The sequence below is a fragment of the Mercenaria mercenaria genome, chromosome 3, assembly GCF_021730395.1.
Source record: "Mercenaria mercenaria strain notata chromosome 3, MADL_Memer_1, whole genome shotgun sequence".
In the NCBI taxonomy this organism is placed as follows: domain Eukaryota; kingdom Metazoa; phylum Mollusca; class Bivalvia; order Venerida; family Veneridae; genus Mercenaria; species Mercenaria mercenaria.
The window spans coordinates 77,259,761-77,278,511 of record NC_069363.1 but is presented as its reverse complement, the minus strand read 5'-3'; the positions used below and the strand labels follow the sequence as shown (position 1 = coordinate 77,278,511).

Here is an 18,751-nt window from a genome sequence, read left to right as displayed (position 1 = left end):
AAATCTGATATGCAACACTCATTTACCTTTCTGTACGTCTGTTTTATTTTTAATCATAATTTAAATGTAATTTAATTCACAAGCTTTTGGTTATTGATTTGATATTTTCAATAACTAAATAGTCGAGTTGAGGTGTTTTAAATTCATGATTTATATATATTCTACAATATCATAATGAGCCGCGCCATGAGAAAACCAACATAGTGGGTATGCGCATCCGCGCAGAGCTGTTCGCTAACGATTTCTCTAATTGCAATAGACTTTGAAAGTGAACAGCTAGCTTGGATCCTGACCAGACTGTGCAGATGCGAAAGGCGGGTTTCTGGATCCATGCTGGTCGCAAACCCCCACAAATGTTGGTTTTCTCATGGTTGAGCTCATAAAAACAATTTTTTTGTTTTACACATTCCTTCTAATTATTTCACACATGTCCAGTGTAATTACAAAAGTTGACCACTGCCGTAATCTATAACCCCGGTTGCTGAGTGTTAACGTCCATTTATTGACTTGGGAGTATATTAATGACATGCATCGTCTTAGCAATCTGGGACCTGATATAGGATGTGGAAAATTTCACTTCCCGCATTTGACCTATTTATACAAAGGCATATCTACTCTATATAATGAACAATCCACTACGCATAATGACATAATGATTATATTATCAAATATCCTCTTTATATAATCTAATAACGACCCTATTATACGGCAGCGCAAGCTTCGTATGAGGATTTTTAGGGACCGTTTTTTTTTCTTTTTAAAAGTGACCACTTAATATAAAAAAGTTTGCACTTTAAATAATGCCAAATATGCAAGCAGTTCTTTGTTGCATAATACAATTTTATTTGCTATAAATATTTTTCTTGTTTTGTTGCTTCTGTATAATAAAGTGAATAACGTGTTATTGATATTGTCAACCCAAAAACTGAATTTTCATCCGAGCCGATGCAGTGAGGGTGTCATTGATATTGTCAACCCGAAAACTGTATTTTTCACCCTGAGCAGATGCAGTGAGGTTGTTATTGATATTGTCAACCCGAAAACTGTATTAAAACCGAGCCCGTAAATATCAAAAAAAACACTCACTGCCATGTATTATTTGAATAATATGGGGCGTTTAAATTGAAACAAGTTTTTTGCACATAGTATGTTTATCTAGTATATTAAAGTCGTCATTCCGCTTAGGTAAAATGACAATCTTAATTGGCTAGGTAATACATATTTTCAACTATATATATATATGTTTCAATTTGAATGCCTATATATGTAGCTTTCTTTTAAAATCTGCCAATTAACTTTTTTCAAATTCTTTTCCTATTCAATTAAAAAGGAAGATACTAAATTTTTTCCAGTTCCTTGCCTCGCGCATAATCAATCATGTAATATTCCTATGCATGTATGTTTTGTTTTCCGCTGGCCTGGCTTGCACTTCTTTGTTAAGGCGAACTTTCATAGCATAATACATACTTTCTTCCATACATCGTTCGTTATTACTATATAGTACTACAAGGGCAATATCCATATGAAAATGAAAGCTGATTAAAAAGCCAACAAGTTTGAATTTTTTTTTCGTTCCGCGCGCCCAAAAACATTAAAAATTAACCGTCTTAGGTCATACTCTTGGCGAAAAAACAAAGATTTCAGCACACGTAACATATCGTTATTTGGGGGTTTTTGGGTGAAATTTCCAGCTCCCTTCGCTAGGGCATGTCTACATTTAGTATTGCATAGTTATAACATAAGGAAGGTACCGAGCAAAACAGTCACGAGAAACATTTCCTTGTATATTACACATAAATAAACAAGATTCAGACCCCTTCCTGCCCCTGTTCTATTGTCTGTGCATTAGTATCATATTTACATGAGCCAATAAGAAAATAAAATTAAAAGAAAGCAAGTTTTTCAAAAGGCTGCAAACAGGAAAAATGCATTTCTCACTATGTATTTAATCTTGGTTTTGCAGTTTATTATGACAAAATAGAATCTGAAAGTATATTCAAATAGTACTATATATATTTCAGATAATAAATAGTATCAAATATCAGTGCTTAATTAGAAAATACAAAACGCATAAGATGTATATTTATATAAACACTTACCTTTGCGACATTATCCCCGAAACACATTCTAGCTGTAACAATACGTGTTCAGATCAAAATCATCCAGATACAAAAACATCACAAAATCATAATTGTGACGTTTTTTGGACCCATAAAATCTACAGGGGTCTGGAATTTTTATGCTATGGGATAAGTTATTGTTTCAAAAGTAGGCTTGGGTCCCTAATTAGTTTCTTGTAGTTAGTCCCGTTCAAAATTCAAATTTCAAATCGTTGAATTTTAAGCTAATATTTTAATTTCATTAACGAGATGTCGAATAACCAACTGCGCACGCGAATTGGCAACTGGCTCTCCTTAATGTTCCCCAAAACTGGTTACTTGGTGGAAAAATGTTTGATAAATTGATAAAAAAAAAAATAAAACAATAATTAAAACATTATTGTATGTTTTATGTGTGTAAAAAAAAGATTTTCTGAAAAATGTTGCGAATTGGCAACTGGCTCCCTCCATGCCTTCGAAGACTACTGAATATGCATAGATTTTAATAAACAAAAAAAAGTGCATCAAAGACGACATTTTTATCATTTTAGACTAAAAATGGACTTTCTTGAAAATGTCGATTTACTAACCTTTTACCAGTAGGCATTTGGTAATTCACAAGCGAATTTGCAACTGACATACCATGGTGTTCCCTAGATCTATCTACTTGTTGAAAATAATTGATACTGAAAGAACAAAATATATGTAAAATTGAATTATTTTATGCACATGTGTCTGAAAAATCGGCTTTTCTGAAACATATCGCGAATTGGCAACTGGCTCTCCTGGTACAATTATGAGACTATTGAATGCATTGAAAGGAATAAATATTAACATTAAAGAACGAAACAAGGACTAGATTGATTTATTTATCATTTGCGACCTAAACAATGACTGTCAGTAAAATGCCGAATAACCAACTGCCTACCAGTAGGCAGTTGGTTATTCGCACGCGAATTGGCAACTGGCTCTCCTTAGTGTTTCCAAGATTGATCTTTATGTTGAAAGTGTCAGATATTGATATAAAAAACCATATAGAATGTCATATTGAATGATTTTATCCATTTGTGACTGTAAAATGCCGAATAACCAGCTGCCTACCAGTAGGCAATTGGTTATTCGCATGCGAATTGGCAACTGGCTCTCCCGAGTGTTTCCAAGACTGACCTATACTTTGAAAGTGTCGGATATTGATACGAAACAACAAAATATATGTAAAATTGAATTATTTTATTCATTTGTGTCTGAAAAATCGGCTTTTCTGAAAAATATCACGAATTGCCAACTGGCTCTCCTAGTGCTTTTGAGACTGCTGAATGCATTTAAAGGAATAAATATTATCATTAAAGAACAAAACAAGGGTTAGAATAAATTTTTTATCATGTTCTACCAAAACACTGACTGTATGTAAGATGTCGAATAACCAACTGCCTACCAGTAGGCAGTTGGTTATTCACACGCGAATTGGCAACTGCTCTCCTGAGTGTTTCCCAAGACTGATCTTTTCGTTGGAAGTGTCAGATATGATATGAAAGACCATATAAAATGTCATATTGAATGATTTTATCCATTTGTGACTGAAAAAAAAGAAGCTTTTCTGAAACATATCGCGAAATTGGCAACTGGCTCTCCCGGTACTTTTTGAGACTGCTGAATGCATTTAAGAAATGAAGATTAATTTAAAAAACAAAACATGGATAAGAATGAGTTTTTATCATTATGTTTTAAAAGGTTATCAGACTTGCTTATACATTTTGAATAACCAACTGGCAACTAGTAAATAGTTGGTTATTCGAATGTTCAACTACCAACTACCAACTGCCTACCAACTTTACTGTCATATATATATTTAGCTGAATTTTTAAAAAAATGCAAGTTTGTAAATTTATCATTGCTCCTATAGCTAGCTGTTTGTCTTGGTTGTAAAATCATGATAATTTGGAAATAAATTAGGAAGAGCTCTCTACACAAAGTTTTGAAACGTGTCTTTTGTTTTCAGATTGCTGAAGTACCAAAACATCTATCAACTAGTAATTATATTGAAATTAAAATAAATGCTCCACTTTATTAATATCTTCATATTAAATGGGACGGTGAGGGTTAAGGTTTAATTACATTTTTTATGAATATATATATATATTCACTAATATATATATGAAACCGATATATTTGTAACAGGTCATGGGTCACTTTGTTTCGAAAAGTGGAAAACTTCATAAAAGACTAGGTCTACTTTAAAGTGATTAACCATCTTTAAGAAGTTTATAAATATAAACACTATTAACCGACGCACGCCTGATGAAACCTCTTAAGGTTATATAGCAGTAATTCGGTCAAAAATGTTATTCTGTGATGTAGTTGAAAGAAATTCCTAATTTTTCCATTTTTCCTGCATTTGCGCATAAATCGGGGGCCAAATAGGCTTTATTTCACTCGCGGAATGAATTTTACATAAAATAAGACACTTTTCATGCTAATATTCGCATGTTTTCGAGTTGTTTACTTGAAAACGAAAGTAGCGTGTTTATTCTGCGGACCGCTTTCTGAAATGCGGCAGTATGAGGGTACCTGACTTCAGTTGGCTTGCATTTCACTGCATACTATTCAACACCCCTTTTACTTTTCGTTTTCTTGAAGCAAATGTATGGATATCTTGTGGAAAATAGGTCTACTACGGAGTGAAAGTCTAGAAACTGTATCAAAATTTTCTGAAGTAGATGAATTTTGTATGAAACAAAGAACAATTTCTTTTATTGGTATATAGCCTTAACACAGTTGTGTTTTATAACCTAAACGGACAAAAATCACAACGTGAAGAATAAATGAAAGATAATCCAAAATGGCTTCCTTTCCACCGATCCCGCAGGTTTGCTGGACTTATTTTAAGTTTATGCTTTTATTTATTGTGTGTGATGTAGAAGCAATAGCATTATAAAAAGGTTTTGTTATTCTGAAAGCACTTTGAACATTGTAACCTAAAAAATTCTGTACTTCATCAGCAAAACTTGAATAGAGTAAATTTTGACAACCGGAAGTTGTCGGGAGGATGTTTTCTATTTTCATAATAAATTCTGAAACTTTCAGTTTGAAAGAGTAGAAATCCATGATGCAATTTTTTGATCTCCAGAATAATTAGTTACCATGTTATTGTATATCAAAGCTTAAATAAATTAAAAAGTGTCTAGATGTATCACATCAGCATCTCTCGGCAAACTTTAGCCTAGTCCTGGCTTCAAAAAATCAAAATGCCGCTTTTTCATATTTTGTTTTTCCATAGGTGCGGTTTTGGACCAGGCCTACTATGAAACCATACAAAAATAAAAAGTCGTCCAACTTCTCATTGCAAATGTAGTCAAACTGAAATTCTGAACGAAAACGTATGGGTATCTTGATAAAGTAATTACTTCTACATCAGTTAACACCATTTACCAAATTTTGTAAGCAAATCGTACACAAAATTGTTGATTTTTACAAGTCACTTTTAGATCTGCATCATTTCGGCAGCCATTGCTGAAGAGCTACTGCGAGATTCTTGCATGACCTCACCATGCGAACTGCTAAGAAAATATACATGTAGAGCACCTTGTAAACAAAAAAATAAATGATACATACCAATTTTCTTAAGGATTTATCTATAAAAAAAATAATTCAAATCAATTTCAATAAAAAATTACTTTTTTGTCACTGGCACGCTGATGCAACTTCAAACACAAAGCGGCACATGTTAGTGCTCTCTTAGCGGTTCGCGCGGGTGAAAGGTCAGTCTCGTATTTCAAGTGAGCAAGATGGCTGCGTAAAGTAAAACGTTTCAGGCCACTTTGAAATTGTCAGGTATTTCTGCCTTCAATTATGGGTTTTGATGCGTATAATATGGCACAATGGTAGATTTTACTATACATTAACGGATTAAAAAGTGCTGCTGCCGATTTCTTTTAATATGTACAAATCTAGCATATAAACTGGGTGCGCTGAAGTATCTTAAGCTAACCTTAGCCTTACTCATTTGGCTTTAATATCAGGATGACTTATTTTATGATCTGATATTTTATAGTTTTCATCCCTCTTACCCATATCTGCATAATCCATTTTACTGTTAGGAAAACCAAGACATTGAAAAATCCAAAAAGTCATAATATACTGGTCAGACTTACTTGCTTTAATGAATTAAACATTAGGCAGTGGCTAGGACGAATAAGTTGGCTGTCTGGGGAACCGATTCTGGTTCTCTAGCCACTGCCTAAACATTAGTATTCATGTAGAAACTTCAAATTGTTGAATTTAATCCATAATTTTAAATACATATGAGACTTAAATCGTCGAAAATATGATGTGACAGTCACACCCACAGGTGTGAGGAGATATCTACCCTGACACCGATTTCAGTAAACAGCAGACTGCCAATGACACTAAATTGCAGAAACAAAACACAAAATATACATTTATAAAATGTTAGCAAGGCAAGTTTATGCTTTAATGTCAACATAAATTCATTTTCAGATTGAGGTATAATCATTACAAATACTTTGTACTTGTACCAGAATATGTTCACAATGGATTTCATTGGGGATTTCCTAACAAAAATATGCATTTTAAGTTTGGACCTGACGGAGACAGTGACAGTCAGAAGTTATCACACTGTCCTGAAATGTCTTATTATTTGGACTAGTAGACAAACGTGTTCTAAAGGGATTGTCTGGGACTTGAAACACGCATAATACTAAGGAGGCGTATTTTACATGTCTATTTTCAGACTTTCATTTTGTATAATTACAGATTGTGGGCAAACATGGACCTGTCTATGAAGCGTACTACAAACAGGTAAAGTTCTACACATAGCCAGAATTGACTGCTTTAAAAAGCTTTTTTGGTCACAAATTTTAATAGTACAAGAAATTTTAACTCGCTAAGTATGAACTTACAAAGCAATTTTGATATACCGTTTTTTCGAAAATTCTTTCCAATGTGGTTATTATGTCTCCCCCAGGAGACATATTGTTTTTGCCCTGTCCGTCCGTCCGTCCGTACGTCACACTTCATTTCCGAGCAATAACTGGAGAACCATTTGACCTAGAACCTTCAAACTTTATAGGGTTGTAGGGCTGCTGGAGTAGACGACCCCTATTGTTTTTGAGGTCACTCTGTCAAAGGTCAAGGTCACAGGGGGCTGAACATTGAAAACCATTTCTGATCAATAACTAGAGAACCACTTGACCCAGAATGTTCAAACTTCATAGGATGATTGATCATGAAGAGTAGATGACCCCTATTGATTTTGGGGTCACTCCGTCAAAGGTCAAGGTCACAGGGGCCTGAACATTGAAAACCATTTCCGATCAATAACTAGAGAACCACTTGACCCAGAATGTTGAATCTTCATAGGATCATTGGTCATGCAGAGTAGATGACCCCTATTGATTTTGGGGTCACTCCGTCAAAGGTCAAGGTCACAGGGGCCTGAACATGGAAAACCATTTCTGATCAATAACTAGAGAACCACTTGACCCAGAATGTTGAAACTTCATAGGATGATTGGTCATGCAGAGTAGATGACCCCTATCGATTTTGGGGTCACTCCATTAAAGGTCAAGGTCACAGGGGCCTGAACATTGAAAACCATTTCCGGTCAGTAACTTGAGAACCACCTGACCCAGAATGTTGAAACTTAATAGGATGATTGGTCATGCAGAGTAGATGACCCCTAACGATTTTGGGGTCACTCTGTGAAAGGTCAAGGTCACAGGGGCCTGAACATTGAAAACCATTTCCGGTCAGTAACTTGAGAACCACTTGACCCAGAATGATGAAACTTCATAGGATGATTTGTCATGCAGAGTAGATGACCCCTAACGATTTTGGGGTCACTCTGTTAAAGGTCAAGGCCACACGGGCCTGAACATGGAAAACCATTTCCAATCAATAACTTGAGAACCTCTCAACCCAGAATGTTGAAACTTCATAGGATGATTGTTCATGCAGAGTAAATGACCCCTATTGGTTTTGGGGTCACTCCGTTAAAGGTCAAGGTCACAGGGGCCTGAACATTGATAACCATTTCCGATCAATAACTTGAGAACCACTTGACCCAGAATGTTGAAACTTCATAGGATGATTGAACATGCAGAGTAGATGACCCCTATTGATTTTGGGGTCAGTCAATTAAAGGTCAAGGTCACAGTGGCCTGTTAATGTAAAATCATTTTTTGGAAATAACTTGAGAACCACTTGACCTACAATGTTGAAACTTAATAGGATGATTGGACATGCAGAGTTGATGACCCCTATTTATTTTGAGGTCACTTGATCAAAGGTCAAGGTCACAGGAGCCTGAACAGTGACTTGAGAACCACTAGGCCAAGAGTGTTGAAATTTAGCAGGATGACTGGACATGCCAAGTAGATGATCCCTATTGCAGCCAACCATCAGTGTCTCTTTGACTTTCGCTCCTGACCCCTATTGACTTCTTGCCTATAGGACTTTGCATTGGGGGAGACATGCGCTTTTTTACAAAAGCATTTTCTAGTTTTCAGTATTTTTCTGCAGAAAACTTGCTCAATCACGATAAATTGAGTTGTGTGTCAAAATTTATTTATAATTAAGATATTGCCACATGAATTGGACTGTCAAATCAGTCTACCGAGTATGGGCATTGTAAAAACAGCATCAGTTTACAGCAGACTAAAACTGAATATTGAAGAAATGAAAAATACCATCATTTCTGTTTCAGTTCTTGTGCATCCCAAGATGATGGGGGCACTTAGATTTGCCCTTGTTCATATGTCTGTCTGCCTGTCCCATCCATCCATCTGAATTTGCGTATACTGAGTTTACTGCACCTATGTTTTTGTTCGGAATTCACTCTGCCAGACTTGAGTTATGGGCCTTGACTTTGTCAAAAATATGCTTAAAGGGCCTGAAACTATGTCACATGTTTTTCAAAAGTTATTTGACCCAGACTGATGAAAGCATTTATAATATGAATATTATTCAGTATATGAATTTGTTCACCTGGAATTTTGTTTGGGATTTCACTCTGCAAGACCTGAGTTATGGCCCTTGACTTTGTCAGAAATATGCTTTAAGAGCTTAAAAATTTTTGTCACACAGAGGAGTGATTCTTTGCAGGATTGTTCTTCAGCACATGAAGTTTTAAACATGTGTTTTATTTCGGATTTAACCCCTCCTACTAAGTACTTACACCATTGTTCAGAGAACTTTTTCGTAATTTATTTGGATTATCCTCTGGATTTTATCCAAGCACTGTGGCAGTGGAGCTGATAAGAAGTGGTAGGACCCCCTTTGATTTAAGACATTTAAAAGAAAATATCTAATGTTTTCTTTGATAAATGATAAGACTTACATGTACATGGTAACATCCTTTCAGTAAAAAGTGAAGGTTTCAAGATGCTTAAAAAAATAAAGATATCTCCATTCTCCAAATATAAGTCAAAACACACCAGATTTAATTAAACAAATAAATTCTGGAGGAAAACCATTGATCAGATAATGCAAGATCATTAACAACACTAATTTTTACATGAAATATTTTGTTCAGAACAGTTAGCAGCTTTGCTTACCAAAAGTGTATTTCAACAAAAGACTTAAATTGTTTTAATGTTGAAATAAAGTGACTTCAATTAATTATTGATAATTATATACTATTTGACTACTAACATTTTATTTATAATATACAACTCATTAATGAACTAAATCATTCAGCATGCAAGCCATCTGCTCAAGTTGTTTTTCAGAATCTGTTTGATACAATATTACTGAGTAACTCTTTAATACAGTAAACCTTCCCAAGAAAATTAACTTAATTTTGATAATAATTTTAGGCTGATCCAAACAATACTGGCAGTCTTGGTGCCCTCGATGCTGCAAATTTTATGAAGAAATCTGGACTGAAAGACAATGTTTTGTCACAGGTATGTAGTTATAATGATTGGTGTTTTATACTGTCGTGGTCATCTAGTGGTGGAGGATGTTAAAACTTTCTTTCATCAGGTGTTTATCAGGCGTTTATCAGGAATGATAGAGTTACTGTCCCTGAAAGGGGCACAATTTTCTATTTTGACCCTTTCAGCCATATAGAGGTTTCATTTTTGCTTTGATTTGACACACACTTGCACAGAATGTTTACTTGATGATCTCTAGACCAAGTTTGAAACTGGGTCATGTGGGGTCAAAAACTAGGTCACCAGGTCAGATTAAAGGAAAAGCTTGTTGAAACCCTAGAGGCCACATTTATGACCCTATCTTCATGAATCTTGGTCAGAATGTTTATCTTGAAGATTATGACAAGTTCAAAACTGGGTCATATGGGGTCAAAAACTAGGTCACCCAGTCAAATCAAAGGAAAAGTTTGTTTAGAATATTGTACTTATTAGCTCAACTGAGCACAAAGTGCTTGGGGTGAGCTGTTGTGATCACTCACCGTCCGTCGTCTGTTGTATCTGCCTTAATTTGAACCCAACGACGTCATGGTTAGAAGGGCAGCTATTAAGGAGAAGTTTTGAGAAATTCCCATTTAATGAAGTTTATTAATAATTTCAGTAGAGTGAACTCACTGTGGAGTTAACAGCTGTTCAATTTAGACAGAGGTCAGAAGTGTTTTCTTCTTTCATAGGTTCTTCTACAAAGGGTTCTGTGAAAGAGGGATTCCACTTTAGAGGGATTTCACTTTCAAAGAATTCTACTTTAATGGGGTTTCACTTGAGAGGAAATCCACTTTAGAAGGTTCCACTTTAGAGAGAATCCACTTTAAGAAGGTTCCACTTTAGAGTGGATTTCTGGGAACAGAACTGATGCACTACTCATTAGTGTGGTGATTGATTCTGCCTTTTAATTGTAAACAATAATTATTTTACTATAAATCCTTTATTTAACCATCTTCCTATTCAATTATTATACCATTGCCCATGTAAAAATTGATAATGTCAAGTGGGATTAGCTTTTTATCAGTCTATATCATGACAGTAGATGTTGAAGTGATGTCAGAAGTGACATCACACATTCTTATTTGAAATTAAATGTCAGTATAAAACATACATGTATTTATGTTACAGGTTTTAGTATATCTAAACCGAGTTTAAACATGAGTATGTAACTAAAATAAATATTTATTTATTTCAGATCTGGGACATGTCTGACCCGCATGGTAAAGGGTACTTGGAGAAGAATGGATTCTTTGTGGCTCTTAAGCTCATAGCTCTAGCACAGAGTGGCCAGGACCCTAGTCCAGCCAAACTGACAGTAGATGCCCCACAACCAAACCTTGTATGTACCTTTTTGTTGGGGGGGGGGGGGGGGGGGGAGAAAGATGTTAGCAATAGGGGGTTGAATGGTTTGCTTTTTAGAACAATGTATGGACATATTATTAAAGTCAGTTGTTTTGTATAGATACAGTCAAACCTGTATTAAGCAGCCAGTCAAGAGAGCAGCAGAATCAGGCTGATTAACCCTATAATGGACTGGTCCATCTTCCAATTTGGGCAGTACCATTTATCATTTGAAGGGGTGTTTACTGAAAATTTACTGACTGAATAGTGAACAGTGCAGACTATGATCAGACTGCATGGATGTGCAGGCTGATCATGGTCTACACAGGTCCCAAAGGCAGAATCAGTCATGTCCAGCATGGTAAGGATTAAGGCAGGTAGTTACCTAAGTTAAAATGAGAACAAAATATCATTTTATAGGAAATTCAGCTGACTTGCAGCTTTAGGCAGGTGTCCATTTAGGCTAGTTCAGCTGTACTAGTAAACCGTATCAGGTCAGTGTAGTTTTTAGATTTGATTTTGATAGTTTACCATATTAAAAAAGGATGGTAGTTTTGAGAGATAAAAATGAAGAATATGTATTTAATTGATTTTGTTTCATTTATGTTCTTATTCATTTGCACTTAATTCAGATCGTTCCATTTCATGGGCACAAATTTCATGGTTTTGCCTAAAATGGCTTTTTCGTAGGGATATGAATATGTGGATTTAAATTTTATGAGAAATATTTTGGGCTGACTCAACTGCAAATTCCACCAAAATTAGTCCCCTATGAATGCATATTAATGACTTCACAGTTGGACAAAGACTACTAATACATGTGATTATGATGATCACTAGTGGACTTAAACCTGGTTTTACTGGTGTTTTTTTTGTGAGAAATATAATGTTAAATCACCAGACAATTGCGTCTTCCTGATTTTGTGGTACATTCACGTTTTGTAGACTTTCTGTAAATTGTTGATGTTGTTGTTTTGTTCATTACAGGGTCCTTATCAGCTAGCACCAGAAGGAGAAGCAGCAGGGGCAGCTGGAGTACCGTGGGCTTTGTCTGTAAGATTTTGTTTTTAGCTCGACTATTCGAAGAATAAGTAGAGCTATCCTACTCACCACGGCGTCGGCGTCGGCGTCACACCTTGGTTAAGTTTTTCGTACCAGTCCACATTTTGACAAAGTCTTTTGAGATAAAGCTTTGAAACTTTCAACACTTGTTTACCATCATCATGGCCAGTTATAGGCAAGAGTACATAACTCCATCAAGGATTTTGGCTGAATTATGGCCCCTTTTGACTTAGAAATCATGGTTAAGTTTTTCGTACCAGTTCATATTTTGACAAAGTCTTTTAAGATAAAGCTTTGAAACTTTCAACACTTGTTTAACATCACCATGTCCAGTTATAGGCAAGAGTACATAACTCCATCAGGGATTTTGGCTGAATTATGGCCCCTTTTGACTTAGAAATCTTGGTCAAGTTTTTCGTACCAGTTCATATTTAGACAAAGTCTTTTGAGATAAAGCTTTGAAACTTTCAACACTTGTTTACCATCACCATGTCCAGTTATAGGCAAGAGTACATAACTCCATCAAGGATTTTGGCTGAATTATGGCCCTTTTTGACTTAGAAATCTGGGTTAATATTTCGTACCAGTTCATATTTTGACAAAGTCTTTTGAGATAAAGCTTTGAAACTTTCAACACCTGTTTACCATCACCATGTCCGGTTATAGGCAAGTGTACATAACTTCATCAAGATTTTGGCTGAATTATGGCCCCTTTTGACTTAGAAATCTTGGTTAAGTTTTTCATACCAGTTCATATTTTTTGTAAAGTGTTTGACATATGGCTTTGAAACTTTTATCACTTGGTACGTATAATAGTCTCTATCTGTAGGAAAGAGAACATAACTCTGTCATCTATTTTGGCTGAATTATGGCCTTTTTGGACTTTGAAATTGGTTCTGTTTTCATACAAGTCATGTTTGTTCAAACTATTTGAACTAATTATGGCTTTTTTAACTTTGAACACTTGTTTTATCATTATGTTTCCATCTGTAGGCAAACAGTACAATAACTATTTTGACTGAATTATGGCCCTTTTTGGACTTTGAAATTGGCTCATATATTGCCATTTAGTGCAAGACTTATCGAATCAAAGTAATACAGGAACTTGTTTGTCTAATCTATTTATTTCTTTGTCTGAATATCCGTGGAAATATTTTGACCCCATTCTTCAATCAATTCTTCGAATAGTCGAGCGCGCTGTCATCAGACAGCTCTTGTTTACTTATGCAGTTACAACTACAATAAAACAATGATTGCTTGAAGCTGCTAGAGGAGCAAGAGGGGTGGTCAGCAAAATGCTCGAGTTATCTCGGATTTACTTCCAAATTATCCAAACATAGAAGATATAAGGGTAAAAAGGCTGGAGAACATTGAAGTTATTGAAGTTGTGTATCATGTTGAGATAGCTATAAAGAATACATACTGTGAAATCATTAAATTTCGTGGGCATGAAATTTCGTGGTTTTGGTCAAAACGGCAATTTCGCGGGGACATGAATTCGTGGATTTCAACTTTTGAATATAAAATGAATCGGAATTTTACTTGTTTGTTGGGATTAAATTTCGTGGATTGACTCAACCACGAAATCCACGAAAATAAGTCCCCCACGAATATTAATGATTTCACATACATGTGAATGATTAAGCAGGTTTTCAGGGTATTGGTGCCATGACTAAAGCAGCCATTATACACAAAAGTGTTTTCTTCAAATATACCAAAATCCAAAATAAGCCATGAAATACAGCTTTATAAATAGAACTGGTATACTAGCATGTATTTAGACACCTCTGAAGGTGAGATGCCTCTACCAACGCAAATATTTTTGTGCCCACTAGACCAGCTTTTTCAGCAAGAAGCAGCCTGTGTACATCAAAAGAAATGTCAGTTTTAGAATTGTCTGCTTTATGAAAATTGTGCTGTACAAGTATTGTACTTGTACATTTCTAGTAACATTGTTAACATAAATATTGGGCCCCTGTGGTCGAGATGTTAAGGTTGGCATCTTAAAGGGTAAGAAAGGCCTGACAATAAGTTAATTCTATATGAAAGCCACTCTCACTCATTTCATAACGCTGAAAGAATTTTTAGAATCAGACTTAATATTGAAAAAGATATGGCAGTTTGAAATTTTAGAAAATGGCTGATCATGGAGGCAGTCATTTTAGTGTGTTTATGATGTCATTTACACACTGTTGAATTTTTTATTTAGCAAATAACCTTTTAAATAGATTAATTTTCATGTTTCTTGAGAGTAAGGTGTAAAACTTGATAATTTCTTTAATTATAGCTGGAAAAAGTAAAGAAATGATTTAACAGAAATAAGTAAATACAGTTCAAATGTGTTCCTAAAAATTTAGTAAATCAGCCATTTTGTTTTTTGTTGCCATGGAAACAAAATGGCTGCCACTTTGACAAAATATTTAAATGCTCATAACTCTCTCATTTTTACTCTGATTTTGAAAATTCTTTCACTTCTTTAAATGATTTAAGAAATCCAAGCTGACGAAATTGACGTAAGATCAACGTTGTCTTTCCCTTTAATATCACTTGCCATTCAGTGATCTGGGTTTCTGCCGTTACATGACTGAAATACTGTTGAAAAACGGCGTTAAACCCAAAACAAACAAACAAACTACGGTTATTTTGGTAATAGAATTCTTTATTTGGAACAGGAAGCCATAGAACTGGCTTACCGAAGGACCATAGTTCTACCCATGGGCTAGCCCAGGCTTGAAACAATGCCTAGAGGGACACTTGAGGTCTGCTCCACCATAAAAATCTTAAAAAGTCACCATATGACCCGAGCATTGACAGTTTAACTCTAAACCAAACAAAACAAGCGTGGATATAATTGGACATCCCCACCACCTATAACAATTTGTAAAGTAAACCTCTGTAAATCTTGGGCTTCTAAGCATGAAATTGTAAAGGACATACAATGTAAGAATATCTTTCATTTGCTGTAATACAATTTCCCTTCAGTGTTTATTTTTTGTATTTTTGCTGCAAGAGCCTACATTAGATGAATCATTCTTGATAAATTGAACACAAGATTTTCTTCAGTTTGATTTTATTTTCATCTGTGTATTCTATATGTATGGCATCCCATTGGGAATGTTTAAGATGTATTATAAATTATATTTTTCATTTTATTTTCAGGCAAATGAAAAAGTCAAGTATGATCAAGTGTTTGACAGCCTGCACCCAGTCAATAACCTCCTTGCTGGAGACAAAGTTAAACCTGTAAGTCATATGTATGTCAGACAGTCTACTTCTCAGTAAAAATTTGTGTGCCATTCCAGCACTGAGTTGATCCGTAAGGTAGAGCACAAGATTCTGAATCAAGACATTATGAGTTTTATGCCTAGGTCATATATACATTGACTGTGATAATTTGAGCAAATACAATAGATATTTGTCCTCCGCCTCTGTTGCATGTGGGGACATTGTCAGTTAGTGACAGCAAGTGTTCTCCACCTCTGATGCATATTCGGATATTGTTAGTAACTTTATACAGCAAAGATCCTTCACCTGTCAGACATGTGACGAAAGAGTCAGTAACTGACAGCAAGCATCCTCCACCACTGCTGCATATGGGAGAAATTGACAGTTACTTGCAGTAAACATTCTCCTCCACCTTTCCATGTTGGGAATTTGTCAGTCACTTATAGCAGATGTCTTCCACTTCTGATGCATTTTGGGAAATTTTCTGTTACAGCAAACAATTTGGTATTGTTAAAGAATTCAGGAACACTTGTTAGATTAGAGCAACTTGGTTTCATATCTGAAATTGAAAAAGTTGTGTTAAGGTAGGTGACCCGTAATAACACTGGGAAACTTTTGTGTGATTACATACAAACGTCATGCCAATCAGGATTCTTTGGATGTAAATGCAGCTGAATGCGCACATGGCTTTTCTAAAAACTTGGAGAATGCCGAAAATGTATACAATGAAAATGTAGTTGACAGATTATCAATATAGCTCCACTGCCTTAAAGAATGAAAATAAAACAAACATATCCGACATAGTTTCCCATTTCCTGATTGAACAATGATTGTTGATAGAACAGTGCAGTCGTTTTCATTCATACCTGAGCAATTAGGTATGCCATGTAAATTGTAGTGTTATACATGTATTAGAATGGCAGCCTCAGTGACGGGGTGGTTAACCCTTAGCCTGCTGCAGGCGAATTTAACAGCCTTTGCAAACAGCTTGGAACCAGATCAGACGCCGATTAAATCGGCGTCTGATCAGGTTCCAAGCTGTCTGCTACTCTGACAATATTTCTTCCAATTTTGGAGCAAATTGAATGAACTTTACAATTTTAGCAGACGACATTTCCAGCAGACGACAATTTATCTAGCATGCTAAAGGTTAAGGTTGCTGACTCTGATTCACATGCTTCTCACTGCTGTGGGTTCAGACCTGAGTTGTAGAATTCTTTGCTATGAGGAAGCCATCCAGCTCACTTAAGGAAGGTTGGAGATTCTAAGTAGGTGCCTGCTGTTGACTGAAATAATTCCCAAAGTGGCCCCTAGGGTCACTGTCTGCCATCAAAAGCTGTGAAGTCACCTTATGACTTATAGTGGTTTCATTGTGGTGTTAGACAAAAACAAAAGTGATGGAATGGCTGACATTAATTCTTTGTCTTATATGCCTGTTGTGTTTGCAATTACATATATTACGGCTTGAATGGAATAGCAAAACTTTAGCCAGAGATAGTCAGCAGATAAATGTACACAACAATATTTGTTTTATTAAAAGAGAGCAATTAAACAGAAGTTGTATGCAAAGAAAAAGAAAGTTCAAAACATATCACCAAATTATTTTTTGAAATAATCCCCTACCCTTAACTCTTATCATGCTAGACACGATTGATTCTGCCTTTGCAACCAGTGTAGATTTTGATCAGACTGCACATATGTGCAGTCTGATCAAGATCTACACTGTTTGCCATTCAGTCAGTATCTTTTTTTGTAAGCACCCCTTTTAACAGCTGTCCAAATTGAAAGATGGACAAGTTCATTACAGAAATTCAGCATGGTAAGGGTTAAGTTGATCTTTAGGTTGAGGTTTCATCTGTATTTAATATTGATGCATTTATGATTATGTATCAAATAGACTAAAATTGTATGTGAATACGCAGCAAAACAGCATATTTGCATATACATGTGTAAAGAAGTTTCCGTAGAAACACTGCATTTATACTCTTTGTTTTGTTGCAGGTATTGCTGAATTCCAAGCTGCCAATGGATATTTTGGGACGTATCTGGGAACTTAGTGACATTGACAAAGATGGTTATTTAGACCGGGATGAATTTGCTTTGGTAACCTTCTCTTAAAGCTTTCATTTATTAGAATTTCTAAAATAGAAATGGAAAATATAGAAATGTGCCATTTTTAGTTACTTGTGCATGTTTGATAATCCAGAAGTGATGGTATAGCATCATTAAATTTAATACCAATGAATATGTGAATTTTTTACCTTCAAGAATTGAAATCCTCAAATTGAAATTCCCCCCCCCCGAACTAGCTGTTCTAGCATAAACTGCAAAAATTTATGTCTTCAAAATGAGACGATATCATAGTACATGTATCACAAATGTTACCAGCAGATCTACCAATCAAACAAACATGGTCAGCTAAAAGGCCAGAAATCACTATGAGTTCTGGACATGAATTAGATACAGGGATTACGTAAATTTTTACCACAGTAATGTGAAAAAAAGGTACTTTAAGGTTGAATAAAACTGGTTGAATTTCACCCAAAATTCCTTGAAACAAGAGCTGTCTCCATAAGATGACACATGCCCCGATGGCACTTTGAATGAATAGTTATGGCCGATGTTAGAGTTTAGGACCTTTGACCTACGGAGCTGGGTCTTGCGCGCGACACGTCGTCTTACTGTGTCACACATTCATGCGTAGTTATTTTAAAATCCATGCATGAATGACAATGATATGGACCGGACACGCCCATCAATGCACTATCATGAAAAATGACCTTTAATGTCCAAGTGTGACCTTGACCTTTGAGCTACGGACCTGGATCTTGCGTGCGACACGTCGTCTTACTGTGGTACACATTCATGCCAAGTTATTTGAAAATCCATCCATCGATGACAAAGATATGGACCGGACACGCCCATCAATTCACTATCCTTTAACGTCTAAGTGTGACCTTGACCTTTGAGCTACGGACCTGGGTCTTGCGCGCGACACGTCGTCTTACTGTGGTACACATTCATGCCAAGTTATTTGAAAATCCATCCATCGATGACAAAGATATAGACCGGACACGCCCATCAATG

General features: G+C 35.6%; 1 protein-coding gene across 7 annotated transcripts in view; it reads left to right on the top strand.

Moving 5' to 3' along the window:
• Nucleotides 1–4,916: 4,916 nt before the first annotated feature.
• The window catches only part of LOC123525669 (epidermal growth factor receptor substrate 15-like 1), a 74,539-nt gene continuing 60,704 nt past the window's right edge, over nucleotides 4,917–18,751 (top strand). For all 7 annotated transcript variants that reach the window (XM_053538989.1, XM_053538986.1, XM_053538984.1 and 4 more), the window contains exons 1-7: nucleotides 4,917–4,965; nucleotides 6,873–6,917; nucleotides 9,935–10,024; nucleotides 11,232–11,375; nucleotides 12,365–12,430; nucleotides 15,599–15,682; nucleotides 17,666–17,767. In XM_053538989.1, the coding sequence (XP_053394964.1) occupies nucleotides 4,939–4,965; nucleotides 6,873–6,917; nucleotides 9,935–10,024; nucleotides 11,232–11,375; nucleotides 12,365–12,430; nucleotides 15,599–15,682; nucleotides 17,666–17,767 (558 nt within the window). In that variant the 5' untranslated portion in view covers nucleotides 4,917–4,938. The remainder of the gene's footprint in view (nucleotides 4,966–6,872; nucleotides 6,918–9,934; nucleotides 10,025–11,231; nucleotides 11,376–12,364; nucleotides 12,431–15,598; nucleotides 15,683–17,665; nucleotides 17,768–18,751) is intronic.